General features: G+C 36.1%; 1 protein-coding gene across 1 annotated transcript in view; it reads left to right on the top strand.

Annotated features, from left to right (window-relative positions):
* Positions 1-51: 51 nt before the first annotated feature.
* Positions 52-22689, top strand: part of LOC123872181 — a 42223-nt gene continuing 19585 nt past the window's right edge. Inside the window, exons 1-3 of the mRNA XM_045916357.1 lie at positions 52-327; positions 14047-14241; positions 21973-22149. Coding sequence (XP_045772313.1) covers positions 14055-14241; positions 21973-22149 — 364 coding nt within the window. The 5' untranslated portion in view covers positions 52-327; positions 14047-14054. The remainder of the gene's footprint in view (positions 328-14046; positions 14242-21972; positions 22150-22689) is intronic.

Raw genomic sequence — 22689 nt, forward strand, 5'->3', positions numbered from 1 at the left:
AACGCCAGAGTGGGATTTGTGTGGATGTGACCCGGTAACAGGCGCGCGCAGCACCGTAGAAAACTGAGTAAAAGCCACGTGGGAGCTTTTCCCGCCCGAGAACAGTCGGCCGCGTTAGTTGGGCGTCCCGGCAGCCCTGGACGCACGTCTTTTCAATAAAAAACGCGTTTCGTGAATAAATAATAAACGCTCGAACTTCAAAGTGCTTACAAGTGATGATAGCAATGTAATTAAGTGGCCCAAAGCGCATTTTCTCGGGGATCATGCACGGAGTTTTCGGTTACTCGTGATAGTGACCAGGTTTACAGCGCTCCAACAGATCAACAGGTCAGATTCCAGTCGTTAATATTGTCTTAGTACTTTTCGAATTTGTTTAACACACATTCGCCTGTACAAATATATTGGCTTGCCTTGAAATACACCCAGTTTACGAGGACAATTAAAAGTAATTAGGTAGGTACATTTTTAACCAACTACATTTTACAACAAACAATAATATGTAAGACATCTACCTATTTATTTTATTTTATATCACATGAATTGTACAATTTGTTCTCATTGTACTCAAAAAACAAAATTAACTAAATACTTTTTGCCCACAAAATATCCTCTCGATCCTACCTACCTACAGCACGGTCAGTAATTTAAAGTTAATGGGCCATACTCCAACTGAAATAACTCCAAATACCTACTCACCAAAAACAAACTTTCTTACTAGACTAGGCTTATATAAATGGATAGGTCAGTTTACCAAACTTTTAGTTTTTCCAATTATTGTACCATATACTTACCTACGATATATGCCCGCGGGCTGCCCGCAGTTTCTTTTCATTGAATAAGAAACTCGGCAGACTGTGGAAAGTTTCAAGAGCATAAAAGTGTTCTACTTACTCGTGTGAATACACACAACATTACAAAACAGCTCGCAGATACTATGCATCCAGATTTTTAATTTGACAACATAGGTATGTTGTCAAGTTAAAAACGTTAGTAGGTACTAACGTTCACTTATCAATAAACTACATAATATTAAATGAAAAATTAAATGAAAATTTTATTTTTGAGAACTAAGTTGTGCAACTACAATTGTGTCGGCGCCATGAAGTATGTTTGATAAACCTGTATCTCAGGGTTATGATGATGATATAAAGATCTACCGAAAGAATCCTATAATCTTCCAGGGTAAAAAGTAGGTTGCTCAGATCAGTCTGCATGAATCAACTTATTTCTGTAAGAATCGGTTAAGCAGGGAATCCCGTAGCAACATTTGAATTTCCGGTATATAAAGTAAATATATATTATGTCCGGTAGAAATGTTCGTTTGCGAGATGTACCTAAGCTAACTTTGTAACAAATTCCATGAAAATCTATTAAACTGATTGGCCGTAAAAAGCAAGCAGACAGACGCACTTACGCATTATTATAATATTAAGTATGGATGTGGATTTTTCAATAATGGAATAGATGGACCATGTCTTGGAAAAGTTTTTAATTAGGTATGTTAAGGCGGCCCCACTAAACAAAGTAAGTAAGTACCTACAGGTAAGTAACAATAAAATTCCAATATAAAAACTCTACCACGATACAAACAAAGTTTTTGAAGGTATGTACAATGGTTTGAGTACATTGAGTAGCATAGCAAATCCTCAAACCAAAAGAGGGATAAATAAGCCTGCTCTTATGCGAGCAATTAACTGTAGCGAGGGATGATTGTGAAAACCAACATCAGAGTCGCTTTTTCGTAGCTCATATATTTTTTTAAGTTAAGTAATAAAACGGATTATAATTTTGTCAAAGATAAGATCATTCTATTACATACTATATTCCCCGGAGCATCAAAAAGTTCCCACGGGCTTTAAAAAACCTAAATCCACGCAAGTGAAGTTGCGGGCATCATTTCATAATTTAATAAAGGGTGAAAATGTATAAATATCTATACAACATTACAACAACAAGCTTTCATCAAGATGCACATCATATTGTTTACGCTATCTACGTTGGAAACTCGCCCTAAAAACAGTTATAGCGCTGATATTTCAGTAATAAAACTACGGGAAGCTTTTTGCTTCTTGTTTGCACTCTTCGGAAGCGTGGAATCTCCTGTCAGAGTTCCTTTTTCCCGACCCATACCTCTCACCTTTCTAATTTATTATGCACAAGCTGTTTCGCTCCCGCTTTGCACGAGAAGGCTATCCTATTAATGTGAATATATAAGGCCTGTTTTATAGGCTTAATGTATTGTACAGGGCCGTCTTACCCTAGATCCTTGGGTACATAAAGTTTTGAGGCCCTCTGGCAGCGGCGATCTAAGACTGTCTGAAGCCCAGGTTGGCATCTTAAGAGGGCTCTCTCCGTCACTCGTTTTATACCATTTCATACAATCGTAGTTCCAATTTCATTTGAATACTAAGCAACCAAAGTCCATTAAATTTTGCAGACATATTCTAGAAACTAATATCTATGTCTGTGGTTTTCCAGATTTCTGTTATAATATTCGGTTTCAAAGTTACGCGGTCTTAAAATTTTCATACAAATCTTTGAGCCCCTGTAATTTTAAAACTACATATTTTTAGAAAAATCTAAAACACCACAGACACAGATATTAGTTTCTAGAATATGTCTGCAAAATTTCATGGACTTTGGTTGCTTAGTATTCAAATGAAATTGGAACTACGATTGTGTGAAATGGTATGAAACGAGTGACGGAGAGAGCCCTGTTAAGAGGCCCCCGGTTTCTGTTGTTTTGTTTTTGCAGATTTGGCGTGTGTGTGGGGGTCTTTTTATACACAGGAAATGCCTAACGCATAACCCTCCATCAGGGAAACGGAGGGGTTATGTGGGGCTTGCATCCACTAAAACCTGTGTTTGTCCCTCAACGGACTGGCGGTTGCGCGGGTATCACTAAGGTTTTTCACCGCGCTTCCGCCAGGATTTGGGAGTTGGTTGAATTGTTAAAAAAACTCGCGCATGCGATAACGATTTTTTTTTTCAATTTTGCGATGATCACTCATTATGAAGTAACAATATCGCAAGTGAAGCGAAGACTATTTCTTTCAAGTTTTGCATAAGTTATATTATAATGTTCACTACTAGTAATTACTAGGCACTAGAATTGAAAACGACCATAAAATATAAAATGTAATCACGGCATTGAAGCACGATTTGGATGAAAAATACATAGGATTTCTATATACCGATGCCCCCATGAGGCCAAAGACTTGTGCCCTGCTTGTACCCTACGTAAGGTTATGGTAAATACGGAACTGAGAGGGAAGTTTATTTATGCACATAATGTACATAAATAAACGTCCCTCGTGAAATGCTCCTCATGAAAGCGCAACCACACATACAAAAGCGAATTTTACCTATTCTCTTCGTGAGTTTTATACTATAGAGTAGAGAAGAGATTGCCTAATACCTTCTCCACTCTTAGCCACTTTTGTCGTCAAGCGATTTACTTATCATAGTTTCTACTTCTCTCCATTTTCTATATCTAATTACTAGCGACCCGCCCTGGCTTTGCACGGGTAGCTTATTACAATTTTACCAAGGATCTCTAATTTTTTTAGAAATAAATACCTCTCACTCGGGAATAATGTAGGTTTATACTGGTAAAAGAATTTTAAAAATCGTTTCAGTAGTTACAGAAATTACTTCCTATAAGCAAACTTACAAACTTTACCTGTTAATAATAATATTAGTAAAGATAGTAGTTTACCATGCAATTTATTATAATAGTTTGACACGTACCTAAGTATTCCTATCCTGTAACGATTGGTACTCATGTAAATTGTGCACTTCCAAAAGCTTTGAATTACAATTATACCTACCTACGTAAAAGTCTACTAGAAGAAATAAACTTGTACAAGTCAAAAATATTGTATTTTACACTTTAATCGATTCGTATAATTTGATTGATATGTAAAATGAGTCACTACCCTCGGTAGGTATGATGGGAAATAATGTGATGCATAGATTATGTTACTAAAATAAAGATAACTTAGTGAAAGCATAAAATATAAGTGCACGTATTTGGGCAAAAATGTTTTCATGTGTTCAATGTTTTCACAATCGTATCGTACCTATCTGTTTAGATTTGGGGGGCGTATATTGATAATATTGTAAATCTATTAGCGACCTGTTATCAGCTTCGTATCAGATGGTCCTATCAACGATTTGGCAAATGTGATTAATGAAGTGGTGTTATATTCACGAAGGGAAATAAAAGTTTCATTACGGACTTTTTTACCCGACTGCGGCAAAGCCAAAAGGAAGGGTTATGATTTTAGCACTCTATGTATGTATGTATACGTGTGTATGTATGTCTGTGTATGTTTGTATCCAGATTCTGTGTGTTCCACCGTAGCGTCTACACTACTGGGCCGATTTTGATGAATGGTATCTAGTGGGGTGTCAAATGAAGGAGGAGAAATATCTGAGTACATAAATATAAATGTACTATAACATCAAAATATAGCAAGCGACAGAAAAACAATTTTACTATAATATTTCAGTGTTTATTAAGACGATCGCAGTCGGGTTTTAGTTGTCAACTTTATCTTGTTTAATTTGGTAGTGTCTCTTACCTCTTCTTATTGTTCCTTAAAAGAAAGCTCACTACTCTACTCAGCTACTTAGCGGGCGATGAAAAAGCCCTGCTCGGGGTTTCTCTGCGTGATCAAAACAGAAATGATGTAATTCGTAGAAGAACCAGAGTAACCGCCATAGCCCAATGGATTGCAAAGATAAAGTGGCAATGGGTGGAGAACAAAGTTTCAAGAAACGATAGACATTATGGGTCCCAAGGTGCTGAAATGGCGATCTTGCACCGGAAAGCGCAGCGATGTCGACCCTTCACTAGCTGAACAGAGACATTAACAGGGCTCTCTCCGTCACTCGTTTCATACAATCGTGGTTCCAATTTCATTTGAATATTAAGCAACCAAAGTCCATGAAATTTTGCAGACATATTCTAAAAACTAATATCTGTATCTGTGGTGTTTTAGATTTTTCTAAAAATATGTAGTTTTAAAATTACAGGGGCTCAAAGATTTGTATGAAATTACTTAAGACCACATAACTTTTAAATCGAATATTTTAACAGAAATCTGGAAAACTACAGACATAGATATTAGTTTCTAGAATATGTCTGCAAAATTTCATGGACTTTGGTTGCTTAATATTCAAATGAAATTGGAACTACGATTGTATGAAACGAGTGACGGAGAGAGCCCTCTTAAACGAGTAGCAGGAAGTAGGCCAGGTGACGCAAAACCGTGGCATGTGGAAGTCCCTACAAGATATCTATATTATATCCAGTAGTGGACGTCTATCGGTTTACGAGGACGACGTCACGGTTGTTTCTTACGGCATTCGTTTCCACTGTGAAAACTTTTTCATGGCTGATTTTTTTTAATTATCATCCTCTATCCCATACAATCCTCATTGCTTTTGGCCATAAGAAATATGCTATAATATTTCTAGCAAGTTTTTCAAATCCTAATAAAAAAATAAAAAACTGTTTTGCCCCTGCATCAAAATAATGTACATAAATTGTCCAGTTAGAGTTTTACTATACTACTTTTTACTAGGGGTACACCTGCTCATTGAGGAATCTACTTAGAATAGATAAAATGCAAGAGATAGTGTATAATATTTTTATCCTATTGCACTAAAATGTCTTTCTTTATGTAGAAAGAAAGAATTTTCTTACCTTTCTTATGTAACCAGCCATATACTGCAATATAACCTACCACATACTGCAATATACTCGTATATTGGAATCAAATGGAATAGAGTGGTCCATCTGTAGCGCAAATCAGATTAACGATCTATTACCCAAGATCTAATGACACCGGAGTGCAAGCATAAGAGCCAACTACCTACTGAGACAGAGTAAAGGTGAGGGAACTCTCGGTTTGATCCTGTCAAACATTTGGCTATGGTGACGTGAAATCGAAGAAAAATAGGGCTACTTTACCTCAAATGTACCTACTAACATTTGACGCCTGCCAGTGACGTTGAAGCCTCGACTATATGTTAAAAGTTCCCTAACTGGCATGAACTGTGACTAAGCACTTAAGTAACACGAATAAAAGTCACAACGGTCTAGGACTGAGATACATAGGGTCGTAGTTAAATTAATTAGATTATATTATTGTCCAGTGGTGTTCATTATAAAACTGAACAGTGGGGTGATTCACTAACTCAGTGTCTAACGCTGAATAATAACCACCGAGCTTATTTGACACTGGTTGGTGCTACATTGCTGCTTCACTGAGACTACTAAAATAATTTTTCGTAGAAAACCTTCAATGGATTAAAAATAAATGGCAATTGAGCTCGGTGGCTATAATTCATGGTTCTATGTTCCCCTCTAACTTTACGCCAAAATATACAACAGATTTTTCGGTTACTTTATTTTCCAAATGAGTCGAAATTTTCCAGACACGTACGGTTTGTAGAGAATAGATGATTACAGTACTAGCATAGCATCTCTAGTGATAGAGTTGGGGGGTGGATATTGGAGCTTTCTTATGGCATACTTAATATTATGTAGAATAGTCAAATACGAACTTATTTCCTTTGTTTTCTTTCATACAGCGTAATTTTCAAAACACAATGACCCAAAGATGGAAAAGAAAGGTGGGCACTGGAACTTAAATTTAATTTAGAATTTAAATTATTTTTAAACATTTTGTGTACGATTCGAATGAAATCTTGCAGCCGTCTCTGGGACTACATTTTTAAAACTTTTCTATTTCCAACAGGCACGCTTTGTTGTTTTAAAATAGAATATGTCTGTTTCATTGCGCGGAGAATTTAACGAGACCACTTGTCTATACAACAATTCATTATGTTTGGTGCGCTTTTATAGGTTTAGGTTATTTTTGTACTCAGCCTAACCCAAGGGGGTAGTTGCGTAAGGCACTCTCAATCAGTGCAGCTTTGATATTGACAGTTACAGCCAGTTGCAGTGTAATTAAAATAACTCAATCACAATTTAACTGACCATGCTAATTATCACTATTTATTTATTTAAAAAAAATCTACATTTAAAAAATTACAATGATGAAATGACCAATAATAATAATAGACACAGGTTAATAGACAAAGGCAGGATTTATAAGCGAAAATAAATTGGTGACTTTTTACTGGTTAGATAATTAGGAAATATTGTAGATATTTTGCGTACCATAATTTAATTTACGCTACCTGAAAAATTTCCTTCATTTTGTAGATTTCTTCTTCGTCTCGTTTAATAAAATTCTTCTTTTAAAAATGTACGCTAAGCTGAATTCCGAATTTAACACTCAATTTGAAAAGATGAATCGCCTTCACACTTTTTGGAGATCCATTAATCTTTCTAAAGCATCGGATCTGATAAAAAAGAAAATGTTTTCAGAAATACAAGGCGTGATAACATTTTTATTCAGCACCCGTCAGCTCTTGATAAGTTTTTGTTCTCGCTGCAAAATTTAAACAATAACGCCGCTAGCTGTGAGACTGTTGATGCTAGATAGTTTTTGTATCGCAATCGACAATATATTGCTCCGTTATTGTAAAATATTTCTTAGAAGATAGCTCCGGTGATGAAATGTCATATTATATTATGAAGATTGCGTGAAAATTGTGCGTATTGTCAGTATATTATAGTCGGCAATCAAGATTGCTAACTATAGAGCCTCAATAGCTCAACGGATAAGGAGTGTTGCACTATTGTCGTACCTAGGTACCTACTTACTCTTAGTACAAGCTTTACGCTTAGTAGGAGGGGAAAGGTGAATATTAGTCATGATGAACGTGGCTAAAATTCTTTAAAAAACAAAACTACGGCTTCGTAAGAAAGGTCAGTTTCAGTCAGCGGGCGATGGAGATTTTCTACGCGATCAAATCAGAAATGATAAGAATCAATCCAATCAAAGAAACCGACATAGCTCAACACTAAAGTGGCAATGGGTGGGGCACATAGTTCAAAGGACCGATGGATATTGCGGTCTCAAGATGCTGGAATAACACACTCGCACTGGGAATCCCAACATTAGCAGACTTCTGATTAGATGGACAGACGACTTCAAGAACGGAGCCGTTAGATTCAGGTGGTACAAAATCGTGGCGTGCGAGACCTTTAAAGAGAGATAGAGCTTGAAGAGATCGCAGATAGAGTCCATCTACGCTTTTCTGCGAGTAGCCTTTTAAGTCCGATAAAAACCACAAATTTCCAAGTAATAGTAGTGTTTATTTTGTGTAGTAATAAAAAAGGAAGTTTTAGTAAAGTGAACGCCTGTCACAATCATAATAAAACTCCCAGCTTAGGAGAAACGAGAAAGTATTAAAAGTAAGTAGAGTACATAATAATGTGCTTAAGCACGACTTACTTAGCGTCATCGACTTGTCGCCAGGCGTCCTGACGCCTTTCGATCGTGAAGAATACTTTATTAGGTATACAGAACGACCTCTATGCGTCATATACCTAAGTGCTGAAGTCTGACCCTTTCTTTAATGACAATATGAACGTATTCTTGAGATATTAATACAGTGGGCAGCCAACTTGCAATTTATGAATGAACGGGAGCTCACATTCATCTTCGGAAATCGATTAAAATAAAATTATGGATCTACTAAATCCGTTGACTTCGCCGATTTTAAAAATACCAGTGAAATTTCTCTTAAACCTTGCATTATACATAGTATAGGTAGAACCTACACGGAAAATCTCAAGTTTCCACGATCAGCGAATATGTCAGTAAATAAACTCATAACTGATCACTTATAATATAGTTCTTACTAACTTTTGCTCATAGCCACGTCCGCGTCATACTTATCACTCATAGCCTATAGCACTATTTACTGCAAGAATTATGTAGAGCCTATCTATCAGTGAAAAAGTTTTCAGAATCGGATGAATAATTCCGGAAATTACCTACACGTGCGGGTTGGCAGTTGCAGTGCGTGTCTGAGATTGAACCCCGACCCTTCGAATAGGAGACAGACGTCATCACCGCAAAAAAACTTTACCTCAGTTTAATAATATTAGTGTAGATATCGGGATACGGGATCAGTATACGATCCTTACTTTATAATGTGCAGCTTTTGCTTTTGTCACTATCAGACAGACAGACAGACAATTAAAAAAAAATTTTTTTGGGGTCTATATCAATCATACTGTTTTATCCGATTAAAATTTTAATGCACAGAAATCGTCCAGTTACAGTTTATTCGTATTTAGTCAATTCACTGTTTAGTCGTACATAATGAGACACATATTATGAGTACACAGATTTCCTGTATTATACAACGAGTTTGATGAATCCTAATACAACATCACAAAATAGGTATCTAGTAGGTACCATAATATGGTAAGTACGTAATAAATACCATATTTGGTGATGTTATTATACATTAGTTAGTGGCATAAATTCTTCCAAACGGTCCTTCAAGTTCACAGAAGTATCTTACGAGTTCATTTCCGCAATTAGCTGTTTGCAGGGTTGTTACATTGGAGTTTTACACAAATTCTTTAAGCCCTCATATCTCCCATGTGTATCACGCACGAGGTTTATTGTTTTCTTGGTTCACCTACACTCAGCTTGTTGGGATGTTACGGACCGTATCCAACACCTTGTAAAGTGAATTAAAGTCAAGTAAAACCAACTAACAATAAAAACTGCTTTTAACTAGTGTAAATTAAAAATTTATAACACCCCCGACAAGTGAAGGTTACGGTAACTAGAAAAAAGCTGATAACTTTCAAACGGCTGAACCGATTTTCTTGGATGATAGCTAAGAAGTCTCGATCAAGCCACCTTTCAAACAAAAAAACTAAATTAAAATCAGTTCATTCGTTTAGGCGCTACGATGCCACAGACAGATACACAGATACACACGTCAAACTTATAACACCCCTCTTTTTGGGTCGGGGGTTAAAAAAAGAATATTAGCCATGTTAAATGACTAATATTCCCCTTTCCTCTTCAACTAAGCGTCAGGCTTGTGCTAGGAGTAGGTACGACAATAGTGCAACGGGCGGGGTTTGAACCGTCGACCTTTCGGTTTTCAGCCCACTCCTTTGAGGTCCAGAGTAATGACGTAAACACATACTATCGAAGTACCTAGTATAAGCTTTGCGCGACGTCATCGGATATCTCCGGGCGTCCAGCTCGTCGGCTTAACGTGAGTACGCCAAACGTGTTTAAATAACCCGATGTTTGATGAGGGTCAAAAGTTATAGTTTGTTTATCCAGGTTACACGAGGATTGTGATTACGTATTAGGACCGTTTTTCAGCAATGGGTGGAAAGAGGGCACGGAGTACCACCTTCCAACTTGTTTTGGTACAATGTTGTACCTACTGAGTTAAAAAAAAAAATGTGATTCAATTTTCAAAGTAAGATAACTATAGCAAGTGGGGTATCATATGAAAAGGCTTTACCTGTACATTCTGAAACAGATTTATTTTTATTTTTATGCTTAATAGTTTTTGATTTATCGTGCAAAATGTTGGAATGGTTGTTCCGTAAAGAAAATAGGATAATTGTTGAAAAAAATCTCTAAGTTAATACGAGTTTTGCCAGTTAGGAAATCGGATTGGAATCTCCCACCAGGCGAAATTTTAGTCGAATCATAAAATATCGTTTCCTATGAGTTTATTTGGAGTATAATATTTATTCTATTTATTACCGGAAAATGTGTCAAACATAAACATGTGGATTTTTTCGCGTAACAAAAATAAGAGCTAAAATTTTGATAATTATTTATACAAAATGCGAGAGCATCGGTTATCATTAGGTCGTAAACCCGTTTGAGACTCAGATGATGTTTTACGAGTAGGTACCCATTTCAAAGCTGTAGCTGAGACAATATAACGACTAACGCACCGTCCATCGTCACCTTTCAGTTTCCTGTTATCATAGAAACACTGCCAATAAAGCCATGTACCTATCACTTCCAGGTTAGGTACCTGTTGATTAATTTATTGGGATAAAAGCTATCCTATAATATTGACCCGGAGAATTAGCTATAAGTATGCCAAGTTGCGTTCTTTGTTCAGTTGCACAGGCAGACAGACAGACAAACAAAACAAAAACGTAAAAGATACTCTTTTGGGTTCTACGTCGATATGAATGAACAAAGTTTTCTTAGATACCGAATTTCATTGTTGAAAACTATAAAAACTTGTAGGAGTACCTGTGGAATGTCGATTTAAGAGAATGATTTCAATATGCATTGTCTTGTAAATAATAACTAATCATATTAGTTTGCATCATTATCTTGAAATTAATCAAACCAACCATGATAACTAAATGCCAGAATTTATCGATTCAAAAGGTCTTTGGTACAAGCAATATCAAAATATTTTAGAAGCATAGGTACCTAAGAATAGAACCAAGTTCAAATACAACTAGGTAGGTAGGTATATTGCAATACTCCGTTTTACTTAACGGTTCGATTAACGTCAATTGTTATGGAAGCTTTGATGTTATTTTGCTACCGAAATATTATTACTACCGTATTTATTAACGGTACATTTATCTACAAATAGGTACTCTACCGTTTATACATGAACTCCTTCTTGGCATCAGAGTAAAGCGTGCAATAAAGTAAACATTAACTTATGTTTGATGAATAATAAACGTTAACTAAATACTAAAATATCTAATGTATTGGACACGTCCGTCGGGGAGTCATTATTGAATGGCGGAATATCAAGCATTCTGAGCAAACATAGCGGTGTTCTGAGTTCTGAATTCAGAACACTAGACAACAAACACTATTAATTAAGCAAATCGACCCAATTATACTAGTGCTAAAATGTGAAGGTTTTAAAATCCAATAGAATCAGACAGTCAGTCCAGTCATTGATAAATTACGCAAAATCTACCCTAGATTCAAAGTCATACCATTTTCAAGACATTTTTACTTATTTTTATTCAACATTATTACGTAGCTAACTTGAAACAATTTGATGGCAGATAATTTTTATTTGTATAACTATTAACTATTATTACAGCTACTAGAATAGAATAGATTTTTATTCAAGAAGACTTTTACAAGTGCTTTTGAATCGTCAAAATAATTTATCACTATTATCAAACAAGTGTAAATTAAAAATTTATAACACCCCCGACAAGTGAAGGTTACAGTAACTAGAAAAGAGCTGATGACTTTCAAACGGCTGAACAATTTTCTTGGGTTATAGCTAAGAACACTCTCAAGATCAAGCCACCTTTCAAACAAAAAAAAAACTAAATTAAAATCGGTTAATTAGTTTAGGAGCTACGATGCCACAGATAGATACACAGATACACACGTCAAACTTATAACACCCCTCTGTTTGGGTCGGGCGTTAATTATAATATGTTGTATTAAATGATTCCTTACGTAATCAAAACTAATAAGTACCTACCTACCTAACCTAAGAAAATGATCTCCCAACCCTTATCTAATGGATATAGTAAAATATGACGATCCTATTATAATCTTATATGCATGAGCTCATACTGACGTCATACTTTACTATGTAATTAATTATTATGTCGAGTTGAGTTTGTTCACTATTCAAATTGAATTTTGACGAGCCACGACTTACGTCAATCTAAACTGTGACTATCAAAAATTACGGTATACTTAGGCTGTAATAATAATAATTAATATTATTATAGTAGGTATTATGTAATTACGGTAATTACATAATAATATCTAAAGAGAACATTTAATACTACGACAATTCGGTTAAATTTTGTAGAGCCCTAACCCTTCTACTCTTGTGCGTTTTGTGAAGAAGAGAAGAGAACCTAGACGATGATATTATTTTGGATTCAGTCAATATTCTACCTGTTATAGACTGAATTATCCACGTCCGCTTCCCCTCCGGTTTGCGTTTATTTAAATAATAATATACAGATAGATAGGGCAGATATTACCACTATGGTTCCATAAGGGAAAATAACGTGCAGTAACAGTCACACAAAGGGAGCCTGGATCATTGACCGCGTTTGCAAATAACATCTTTATTTGAACAATAATTTAGGAGCGTGGACGGCTACAGGATCGCAAACATATCCATACCCAGCTTTTGTTACCGAATTCAATGGTTTACTCTAACAGGAACAAATACCTGGGACTTCCAATTCAAATCGGTTGGTAATTAATTTTCATTGAGGTTTAAACTAATAAGCTCGTTTGGTTTAATTATGAAACGCTATACCTGATTTTTCAGTTAATGTTCGACTAAGGATTGCGTACCGTTTCAGAAACAAAGTCTGTCATACCTACACCTAAAAAAACTAAGCGTGTTTCGAGTATTAGTTCTTTTTGGGTACTTAACTTATAAGGTGGTGATAGATTAGTAGTTAAGACGTCAGCATCTTATTTGGGAGATCGGGGTTCGACCACGGATACCCACATCTTACTTTTCCGAATCAAGTGCATTTCAGGCAATTGAATATCATTGGCTTTAACGATTGTGCATCCAAGTATGGACCCCGTCTGTGCCGGCGCCCGCCGACACACCCACGGCACCCCCTTAGAGCGCTTTCCAGTCAGTTTTAACAAAAAAAAAACACTCCAAAAAGGCAGAGCACGCCCGCCAGCTAACACCAACACAGACGAAGTCCAAAAAATCCTTTGCCTCAAACCTGGTCGGTTATTTATTGAACCTAAATAGTACCTACTATTACGATGGTGTATCTAATAACAAGTGTAAATTAAAAATTTATAACACCACCGACAAGTGAAGGTCACAGTAACTAGAAAATAGCTGATAACTTTCAAACGGCTGAACCGATTTTCTTTTATTATAGTTAAGAACAGTCTCGATCAAGCCACCTTTCAAACAAAAAAAATTAAAATCCGTTCATTAGTTTAGGAGCTACGACGCCACAGACAGATACACAGATACATACACACGTCAAACTTGTAACACCCCTCTTTTTGGGTCGGGGGTTAAGAATCCTTTGCTTCATTGACTCATTCCAGACACACTCCATCAAAATATGGAAAACATCCTCCACCACATGCCAATGTAAATTTTAATTGTTATTTTCAGGTATCAAGATGATGGAGACTGACAAGATGTCCACGGCCTCCTCGGTGGGAGCCGCGGAACGAAGACCGCTGCTGCAAGCGTTGGTCATCGAGAGGCGCATACTCTTTGCGTGCACCGTGCTGGTCGGTCTCAGCACTTTTGTGTGGATCACCGCTGTATGTACTGCGAAATGGTTCCATATTGAAGGAGGCAAGGGTGAGTTAATACGTACGACTATTTATATTTTAAGGGTTCCGTACCTCAAAGGGAAAAACGGAACCCTTATAGGATCACTTTGTTGTCTGTCTGTCTGTCTGTCCGTCGTGTCTGTCAAGAAACCTATAGGGTACTTCCCGTTGACCTAGAATCATGAAATTTGGTAGGTAGGTAGGTCTTATAGCACAAGTACAGGAATAAATCTGAAAACTACGAATTTATGGTTACATCATTTTAAAAAATTAAAATGTGTTTCAATTTTCAAAATAAGATAAGTTCTATACCAAGTGCGGTATCATATGAAAGGGCTTTACATTGTAAAACAGATTTGTAGTTTTTTTTATGTATAATAGTTTTTGATTTATCGTGCAAAATGTTGGAAAAAATACCCGAATACGGAACCCTCAGTGCGCGAGTCTGACTCGCACTTGGCCGGGTTTTTTATAGGTTACGAGCAGTGATCGGAATAGGTAGAGTAAAAATAGTTTTACAACTAGCGATCCCGGAAATATGTTATACTTAATACTATATTCGTTACAGACATTTACTGAAACTTGCTCTACTTTCTCTGATAACTAAGTAATACTTCGTAATACCACAGTTCCAGGGATCGCAAGTTCGACAAATATAAATTAATATATTTGATGGGCTTTACAACTCTACGTATCCTAGCTATTTATCATCTACCTATTTCAATCACTACGAGTTGCTGCAGTCTATGTCTATTTTGTTTGTTTATCAGTTCCTTAGCGACTTTCTCACTTTTTTAAAACGAAGCTTCTTTGCGGATGTTTGATGTTTCGAATGGTTAGTGAATCAAGTAAATCACAAACGCAGTGAAGAAATGCACCTCGTTGGCCTAGCAGCACGTATTGTTATTTGTTGCACACAATATAAGTGAGCGAGATAGAGTAGAATCAATTAAAATCGATTATTCCGAAAAAGTTTTAATTAAAATAATAGATGGACAAAGACCTAATAAAAATTAACGTAATAATCTCAATTGATATTATTTATAATCGTATCGATGTTATCGATAAATGAGTTTTTCTTTCAACTACTGCTTAGTGAACCAACTTGGATTCTATCGGAGCTTTTGCCGACGTCAACGGTCGTGAGGTATTGTGAGAATTTTCTCGATTATCTCATAATATAAATACCGGGCGACGCGGACGCGATGCATGCGTAACGGCGAGACTGGACCAGACAAACATTTTTAATAAAGATTTTATAGTCTAGATTTTATATAGAAAACTAGCTGACGCCCGCGACTTCGTCCGCGTGGATTTAGGTTTTTCGAAATCCCGTGGAAACTCTTTGGTTTTCCGGGATAAAAAGTAGCCTATGTGCTAATCCAGGATAATTTAATATGAACTTTATACCATAGCAATAAAGCTCAAATTGACTACGTTTTAGTTAGAAATCATTTGTATGGAAAAAGAAAAGGGCTATTTTTAGGGTTTTTCCAGCAATAATTCTAATTTTTCTCGCCGTAAAAACCATCCTTGAACTTCAACGAACATTTAAAAAAAAGATTTGGCCAAATTGGTCCAGGCGTTGTTGAGTTATGCGCTTACCAACACATTTTGCGATTCATTTTTATATTATAGAAAGAAGATTATAGTCTGCTTTTTTCGTGCCTAGTTAGGTACGTCCCTACGTTGATACGTGACCAAACATAACACCATTAATACTTAAGTACTAAATCTAGCTATTAATATTCTTGCCATGCATATTTAGGCTAGTTTATTTTACTTTAACTGAGTACCTAAGAAGAATTTTATTGATAAAAGATGTGGTTACTCATTTTTGATCTCAGTAAAAAGTAGTAGTTTACTTTCGTTATGCTGTTTAAATATTATTATTATTAAATCTCTCGTTATTGACTTAAGGGTTCAACTCTTAAGAATCAAATCAATCTTAAGAGAATACCTAGGTATAGGTATCAAACGCTACGCGTAGCGAGCTGAGTCCCTGTAAAAATGGACCCCGGATGGGTTCGAAACTCTTTGAGCTTACGAACGAGAGTATGGCCTTAATAATCTATACCTACTTATAATGGAAATACTTACGATAGTTTAAAGGCATGTATGGATATCATTGTAACTATCTCTATCAATACCTAATGATACTCAGTTTGCTCAAGAATGAGAATCAGCACCAAACATCGTGTCACAATCTGCAATTGGCATCAATAAACATGGCATGTCAACTTAAATGATAGACACGTGCTAGATTTATGGCTTTCACCCTGCAATTACAATGTTAAAAAAATATTAGGAGTTATTATGTCAAATTATTATGTCAAAAGAATATTAGAAATAAAATTCATCATCATCAAAGAGCTGAATTTGTTACCTACACCTACTCGTGTTTGGATTAATGTTATACTATTCCGAGCCTTTGTACCCTTCTGTACAGTCTACCTATAAGTATATTTATCAAAAAAATATTTTGAGAAGTTTTGTATTATAGAATATAAATAAATTTAAAAAAAAAGTTCAACTATCCCCCTTACCCTGATTCAAATAGTTCAATGCTCATTTTTCATCATGACCGCCAGTAGAGAGGGAACTACCTAACTTATGCCTACCCTGCCTATAAACCTGTGCACGCCACTGGGTACAAATAATATATTATAATACTTATTCATTTATATAGAACACAAAATAAAACCTTACTTTAGACCAAAAATTGATTTAATATAGGCGGTATGACAACCCTATTTACTACATTGAATACGAATAGCAATTTACTACATATTATCTAATAACTCGCAATGTCAATTATTAATATATCTTGACATGCCTACATTTGATATCAAATATGTAGCTGATTTAGATCTAAGAGACGCCCCGACGCCGAAGATCGAAATCAAACGAAAGTTTATTATTAATGAACCATATGGCACTCAGGTCGACGGCCGATGATCTATTTCTGTTTCCATACGAGAAACGCGTAAATAAATGCAATATAGGCAGAGAGGTGCCATATTATATAGGTACTAGAGACGGCGATGTTCCCAAAATGGTATCAACTTGACTGATGTACGAGAACAGGGTGACTAATCAAATACACGCTTTAAGGGTTCCGTATGACGTATCTCATAATAGAAAAACGGATAGGATTACATTGTCCGTTTGCCTGTCCGTGTGTTAAATCCCTTCTTAAGTTTAATGACCTCTAATTTGCTCTACAAAAAAGTTTCCAATTTTTCAATACAACTTTCAAAGCATACACAAACAGTCCCGTCATCATAACTTAGCGAATACTTCCCGTTCAACTACAAATCTTGAAGTGTACAACGGGAGGTCTTGTACAGAAATAAAGAAAAGAATCTGAAAATTGGAAAATCGTTAATTTAAAATTCTGTGGAGAAAATATTGCGCGATTAACTGATAAGAGGTTTTACTAAACATTAAGAATTTTGAAAACATAATATCGTAGGTTCGAATCCCTGTCACGAAATCGCAACATCGATTTTTTTGAACTAATTATTTCTAAACAGTGACTTGAACTCTTGGTAAACATTACTTTAAATTAGCTTGACACATATATTATCCCATCAAATATTGCTTATATCCTTGCTCAGAATAAATAAAATCCAAAATCAATGGAACCTACCTATACACTTATCTATCAACCCACACTGTTTACAGAGCTAGAGCTAATATATTCAGCATGAAACTTATCAAGTAGCAAAACATAGGGTGCGTGTATAAACTATAAAGTGCTACTATCCAGCCACCCTAATGTATCGGCAAACACGTTAATAGTTTTTGTGGCCACTAAAAAGGAATCAGCACTGTGGACATCGGAACGAGGAATCGATATCGTCTGTGGAAGCTTTTAAGATACCCTGTAGATTTATCGTTTCGAATTGTACTGATAAAATATAGGTAGATATTCTGCCCTGTAGCACACACTCAATGATTCATCTTTACACAAGCAAACTGATCAAAAAGCACCGACCTGTCCGTATTAGATTTTGTGTGTGTATGTGTGTGTGTGTGTGTGCGTGCGTGCGTGTGTGCATGCGTGTGTGTGTGTGTAGGTAATAGATATATATGGCAATAGAGCCCTATTATAACCCTAATATCGACGGTCCCTACGTACATAAAGACATGTCGAAAATGGCATTTTTTTTTTATTGCACAATTGGCTTTAGATTTTCCTTATGCACCTGTATATATATATTTTTTTATACCTGTATATATATATTTTTTTTTAATATTACGTATTTAACGTCATTTACAAATCGTATATGAGAACAAGTATTATATTTACAACGAATAAGTGTCGTAGATGCGGATATCTATACGTATCGTTTTGTACGGTGTTTTAAAATGCGCGCCACTCGGTGCGGACGCGGCCTTGTCTGACATAACGTCATTCACGGCGGGAGTTCCCCAATAAGACGGGTCCCCATTACTAGCTCAATGAAATACAAAACCGATATTTAAATCAATATTTTTATTGTTTTTCTAACCTAGACCAGTAGAATATCAGTGTAAAAGCGGTCATATCAGACATATCCGCTTATACTATGATATAGTCATGAAAATATAATTATTTCACAAATAATTATAATGTTACATGCTTGTTTAAAATATGATTTCCTAAATAATTATTACAAAGAAAACAAAGATTTTATTGTTATCGAAGTATATGAAGTCATGTCCTACATGTTTGTACATTTTATTAACTGTTTTCTTCTTTCCTGCGTATAAAAAAGTATCATAGACATGTCTGACATGCTTTTATTTTAATATCAGCGTAGAAACAGTCATCTATCAGTTTTTCCAAGAAAATATAAAAAAAGAAAGTATGTAGAAATACCATTATAAAGTTCCTAAAGCTAATAAAACATTTTAGAAAAATAATAATTATAATTGTACATAGAATTATTTCTAGAGCGGTTTGAACATAAATAACGCTCTCCTGTAAACCTCGGTTTTTGACATGTCTTTATGTACGTAGGGACCGTCGATATTCCTGCGTCAAATGTGACCGACCATTTGACGCCTGCCCTGGAAGTCGACGTCCTGACATTTTGTTAGAAGTTCCGAAGTTCCCTAACTGCCGTGAACTGTGGTAGTTACATTACGTTGAGGGCAACGATGAATTGGAGAGAGGAGTGAATGTCGCTTCTTTACGTAGTAATAGTACCTATCACTATTTTGTGGTTATACTGTAATTTTTTTAATAACTAACGTGACATGTGAGTTGGCGTAAATCACCTCACATATTTTTGTTCTTTTTTGTCTCATTAATATAGACAACAAACGTCGTGATTTGACATCTCATTACAATTAATTCTAGCAGAAATAACTTCGGTGGCACGTTTTCGTATATTGTAATAAAGAACTAGCCATTGTTTAGCACTAACAAAGAGCATTTAGTATTTTATGGGTTCAGACTTTCATTTTTTTTAATTGAAAACTTTCGACCGTCAGCGACGAGCTCGGCGAATAGTTAAATCCTCTTTATCCCTTATCCCGTGGGAATTTCGAATTATTTGGCCTTATTCCTTGTGTGCATTATAAGGGATACTTTTGCGCAAAACTTGAACTTTCTAACTCCAAGGGCTTGAACTCAATGCTCAGCCCAAACCCTAAGAGTCAGTCAGTAAGTCCAGACCTTTCTTTTTATAACAATGATACCTACGTCTTCTTCTTTACCCCGAGTTTATTTTCTGCGCTTAGACGTAGTTAGTTAGTCTTTGTACCCGCGTGCGACTACTGGTGCAGCTTACCACCGGATCACTCTTGCTGGCTAGCTCACGCAGATCGGTGAGAACTTCAGGAAATGTTGTAATTTAATTTAATTACTATACAAATCATGCGTGCCTGGAATGGTGGAAAAAAGGTCAAGAAGTGAAGGGAAGGCTGTATTTCCGTGTCAAACAGGGGTGACATCCGGGGGGCCATCAGGGGTGAAAAGTATGTAAAGTAAATGCATAGAAGATAATACATAGATACATTTTGCTCGTAACTTTAATATAGACATGTTTTGGCAGCAAGCACTAAATTCTAATGCTCCACATAATTTAATAGCGATTTGTCGATGTATTTAATTGCTTCATTGCTTTATATTAACATTGTGACTCATTAATTTCGTTTATAAACATGTATGCTATGAAAAATTGCATGGAAAGTGGTCAAACGTAGCATTTTCGACACGACGTCTGTCAAAATTGTGAAGGACAAATAATTATGTCAGCCGATTATAGCATTTAAGTGTTATAGCAAGAGGTTTAGATTTGAATGCCTGAAATTCGTCACATAACTGAAATATCTGGCGCCAACGCAGATAGATCGTTAACACAGGATGCGAGTTACACATATTTTGGCTTGTTTACAATTTTGTGATAATTCAATAAGTCACTATGTTTATCGTCAAATATTAAATTGTCGTCAAATAATATAACGTGTAGTCGTGTATTATAATTTTCCTTATTGGCTTTTTAATAAGCAAGCGTACCTACTACCTAATTACCCCACTAGGCAACTGCCAAATGTCTTTGTTAATCTGGAAACTTTAATTTTTAACCCCCGACCCAAAAAGAGGGGTGTTATAAGTTTGACGTGTGTATCTGTGTATCTGTGTATCTGTGTATCTGTGTATCTGTGTATCTGTCTGTGGCATCGTAGCGCCTAAACGAATGAACCGATTTTAATTTAGTTTTTTTTGTTTGAAAGGTGGCTTGATCGAGAGTGTTCTTAGCTATAATCTAAAAAAATTGGTTCAGCCTTTTAAGAGTTATCAGCTCTTTTCTAGTTTTCTTGTAGAAAAGAAGGTTAGATAACCGTTAGGTTCATAATATTATGTCAATAGACAAATGTCAAGCTGTCAAGATGGACGTTGCCTAAATACATAATTATTTATTTGAAAATGATGTTTTGGAAAACTCAGATACTTTGGATCGTCGGGGGTGTTATAAATTTTTAATTTACACTTGTGTTATATTTTATGTTAGTCCTTGACTGCAATCTCACCTGATAGTGAGTGATGATGCGTCTAAGATGCAAGCGAGCTAACCTGGAAAGGGTATGGCAGTATTCCCCATAATCCTTTGGATTATGGGGAATACTGCCATACCCTTATCCTTATCCTTCTACACTGCATCGTATCGGAACGCTAAATCGCTTGTCGGCACGGCTGTGCCCGGAAGGTGGTAACTAGCCACGGCCGAAACCTTCCACCAGACCAGAAATTTAGAAATTATAAAATTCCAAGTCCCTGCTGGGTATCGAACCCGGGACCTCCCACTAATAAGACCACAGAGCTCACCACTGCGCCACGGAGACCTTCTTTACTTATTAAAACTTACAAACTGTTCATCAGATTTCAAAAAATCTTTCCCTAGGAACAGCTACATTTTCCCCAAGTTTTATCACTCTAGTCACAACTAGTAATATTTTTTATAAAATAAATGTGAAAGTGTGTTTGTTTGATTGTTTGTCCTTCAATCACGTCGCAACGGAGTAACGGATTGGCGTGATCTATTGCATGGTAAGTAGGTACAGTTAAAGACCTGGAGATGACATAGACTACTTTTTATTCTGGATAATCTATGAGTTCCCACGGAATTTTAAAAAACTTACATCAACTAGTAGACTATAAATTATAATATAGAATTGTATGGCGTACCTACGAAATCGCGAGCAAAGTATATTATCTTATAATATTCAAAGCCAAGGCTAATTTTCTTTTTTTTTTTTGTTACAGGTATCTACTTGCCTACCAAAGGTGGTTACTTCCTATACAGTGACTCAGGTATATGGGAAATGTGCAGACATGTGTTTCAACTGCACGAAAGCCTAGGTATAAAATATAATGGTACAACTATACATACAACTCCAAGACCGTTTGACATCACGGGCATGAAGGGGGAGCATGTTACAAGTAAGTTGATTTAATTGTAAGGCCAAAACACATGATTATAATCATCAACGCATCACTAGCCCACTTCTCAGCACTTCTCTCCTTAGAATGAGAAGGGTTTGGGCCATAGTCTACCACTCTGGCCAATGACATACTTCATACACTTTTTTGAGAACACTATGGAGAGTTATTATTGAAAGTTCAAGCATGCAGGTTTCCTCACGATGTTTTCCTTAGTTAGAGGTGCGTGCCCGGGATCAAAGCCCGGACCTCCGAAATGGGAGGCCAACGTCTTAACCACTATGCTATAACTGTTCACAAACACATAACCACCAAAACATATACGATGCTTAAAATATTCGAAATTGCGGAAAAACTACTTATCGGAAGCTATGAAGCGACTGCACGTTTTACTAGTAAGGCTTAACTTAAGTACGCGATTTCCATGCCGCAATATATCCTGGTTAATCGGAGAAACGTGATGCAGCACTGATGCAGTCGGAATATTGCTGATCGCTAATGCTGAAACATCTTATGTGCTTTGGCCCTAATGGACGCCCT

Source organism: Maniola jurtina, chromosome 14 (assembly GCF_905333055.1).
Source record: "Maniola jurtina chromosome 14, ilManJurt1.1, whole genome shotgun sequence".
NCBI lineage: Eukaryota > Metazoa > Arthropoda > Insecta > Lepidoptera > Nymphalidae > Maniola > Maniola jurtina.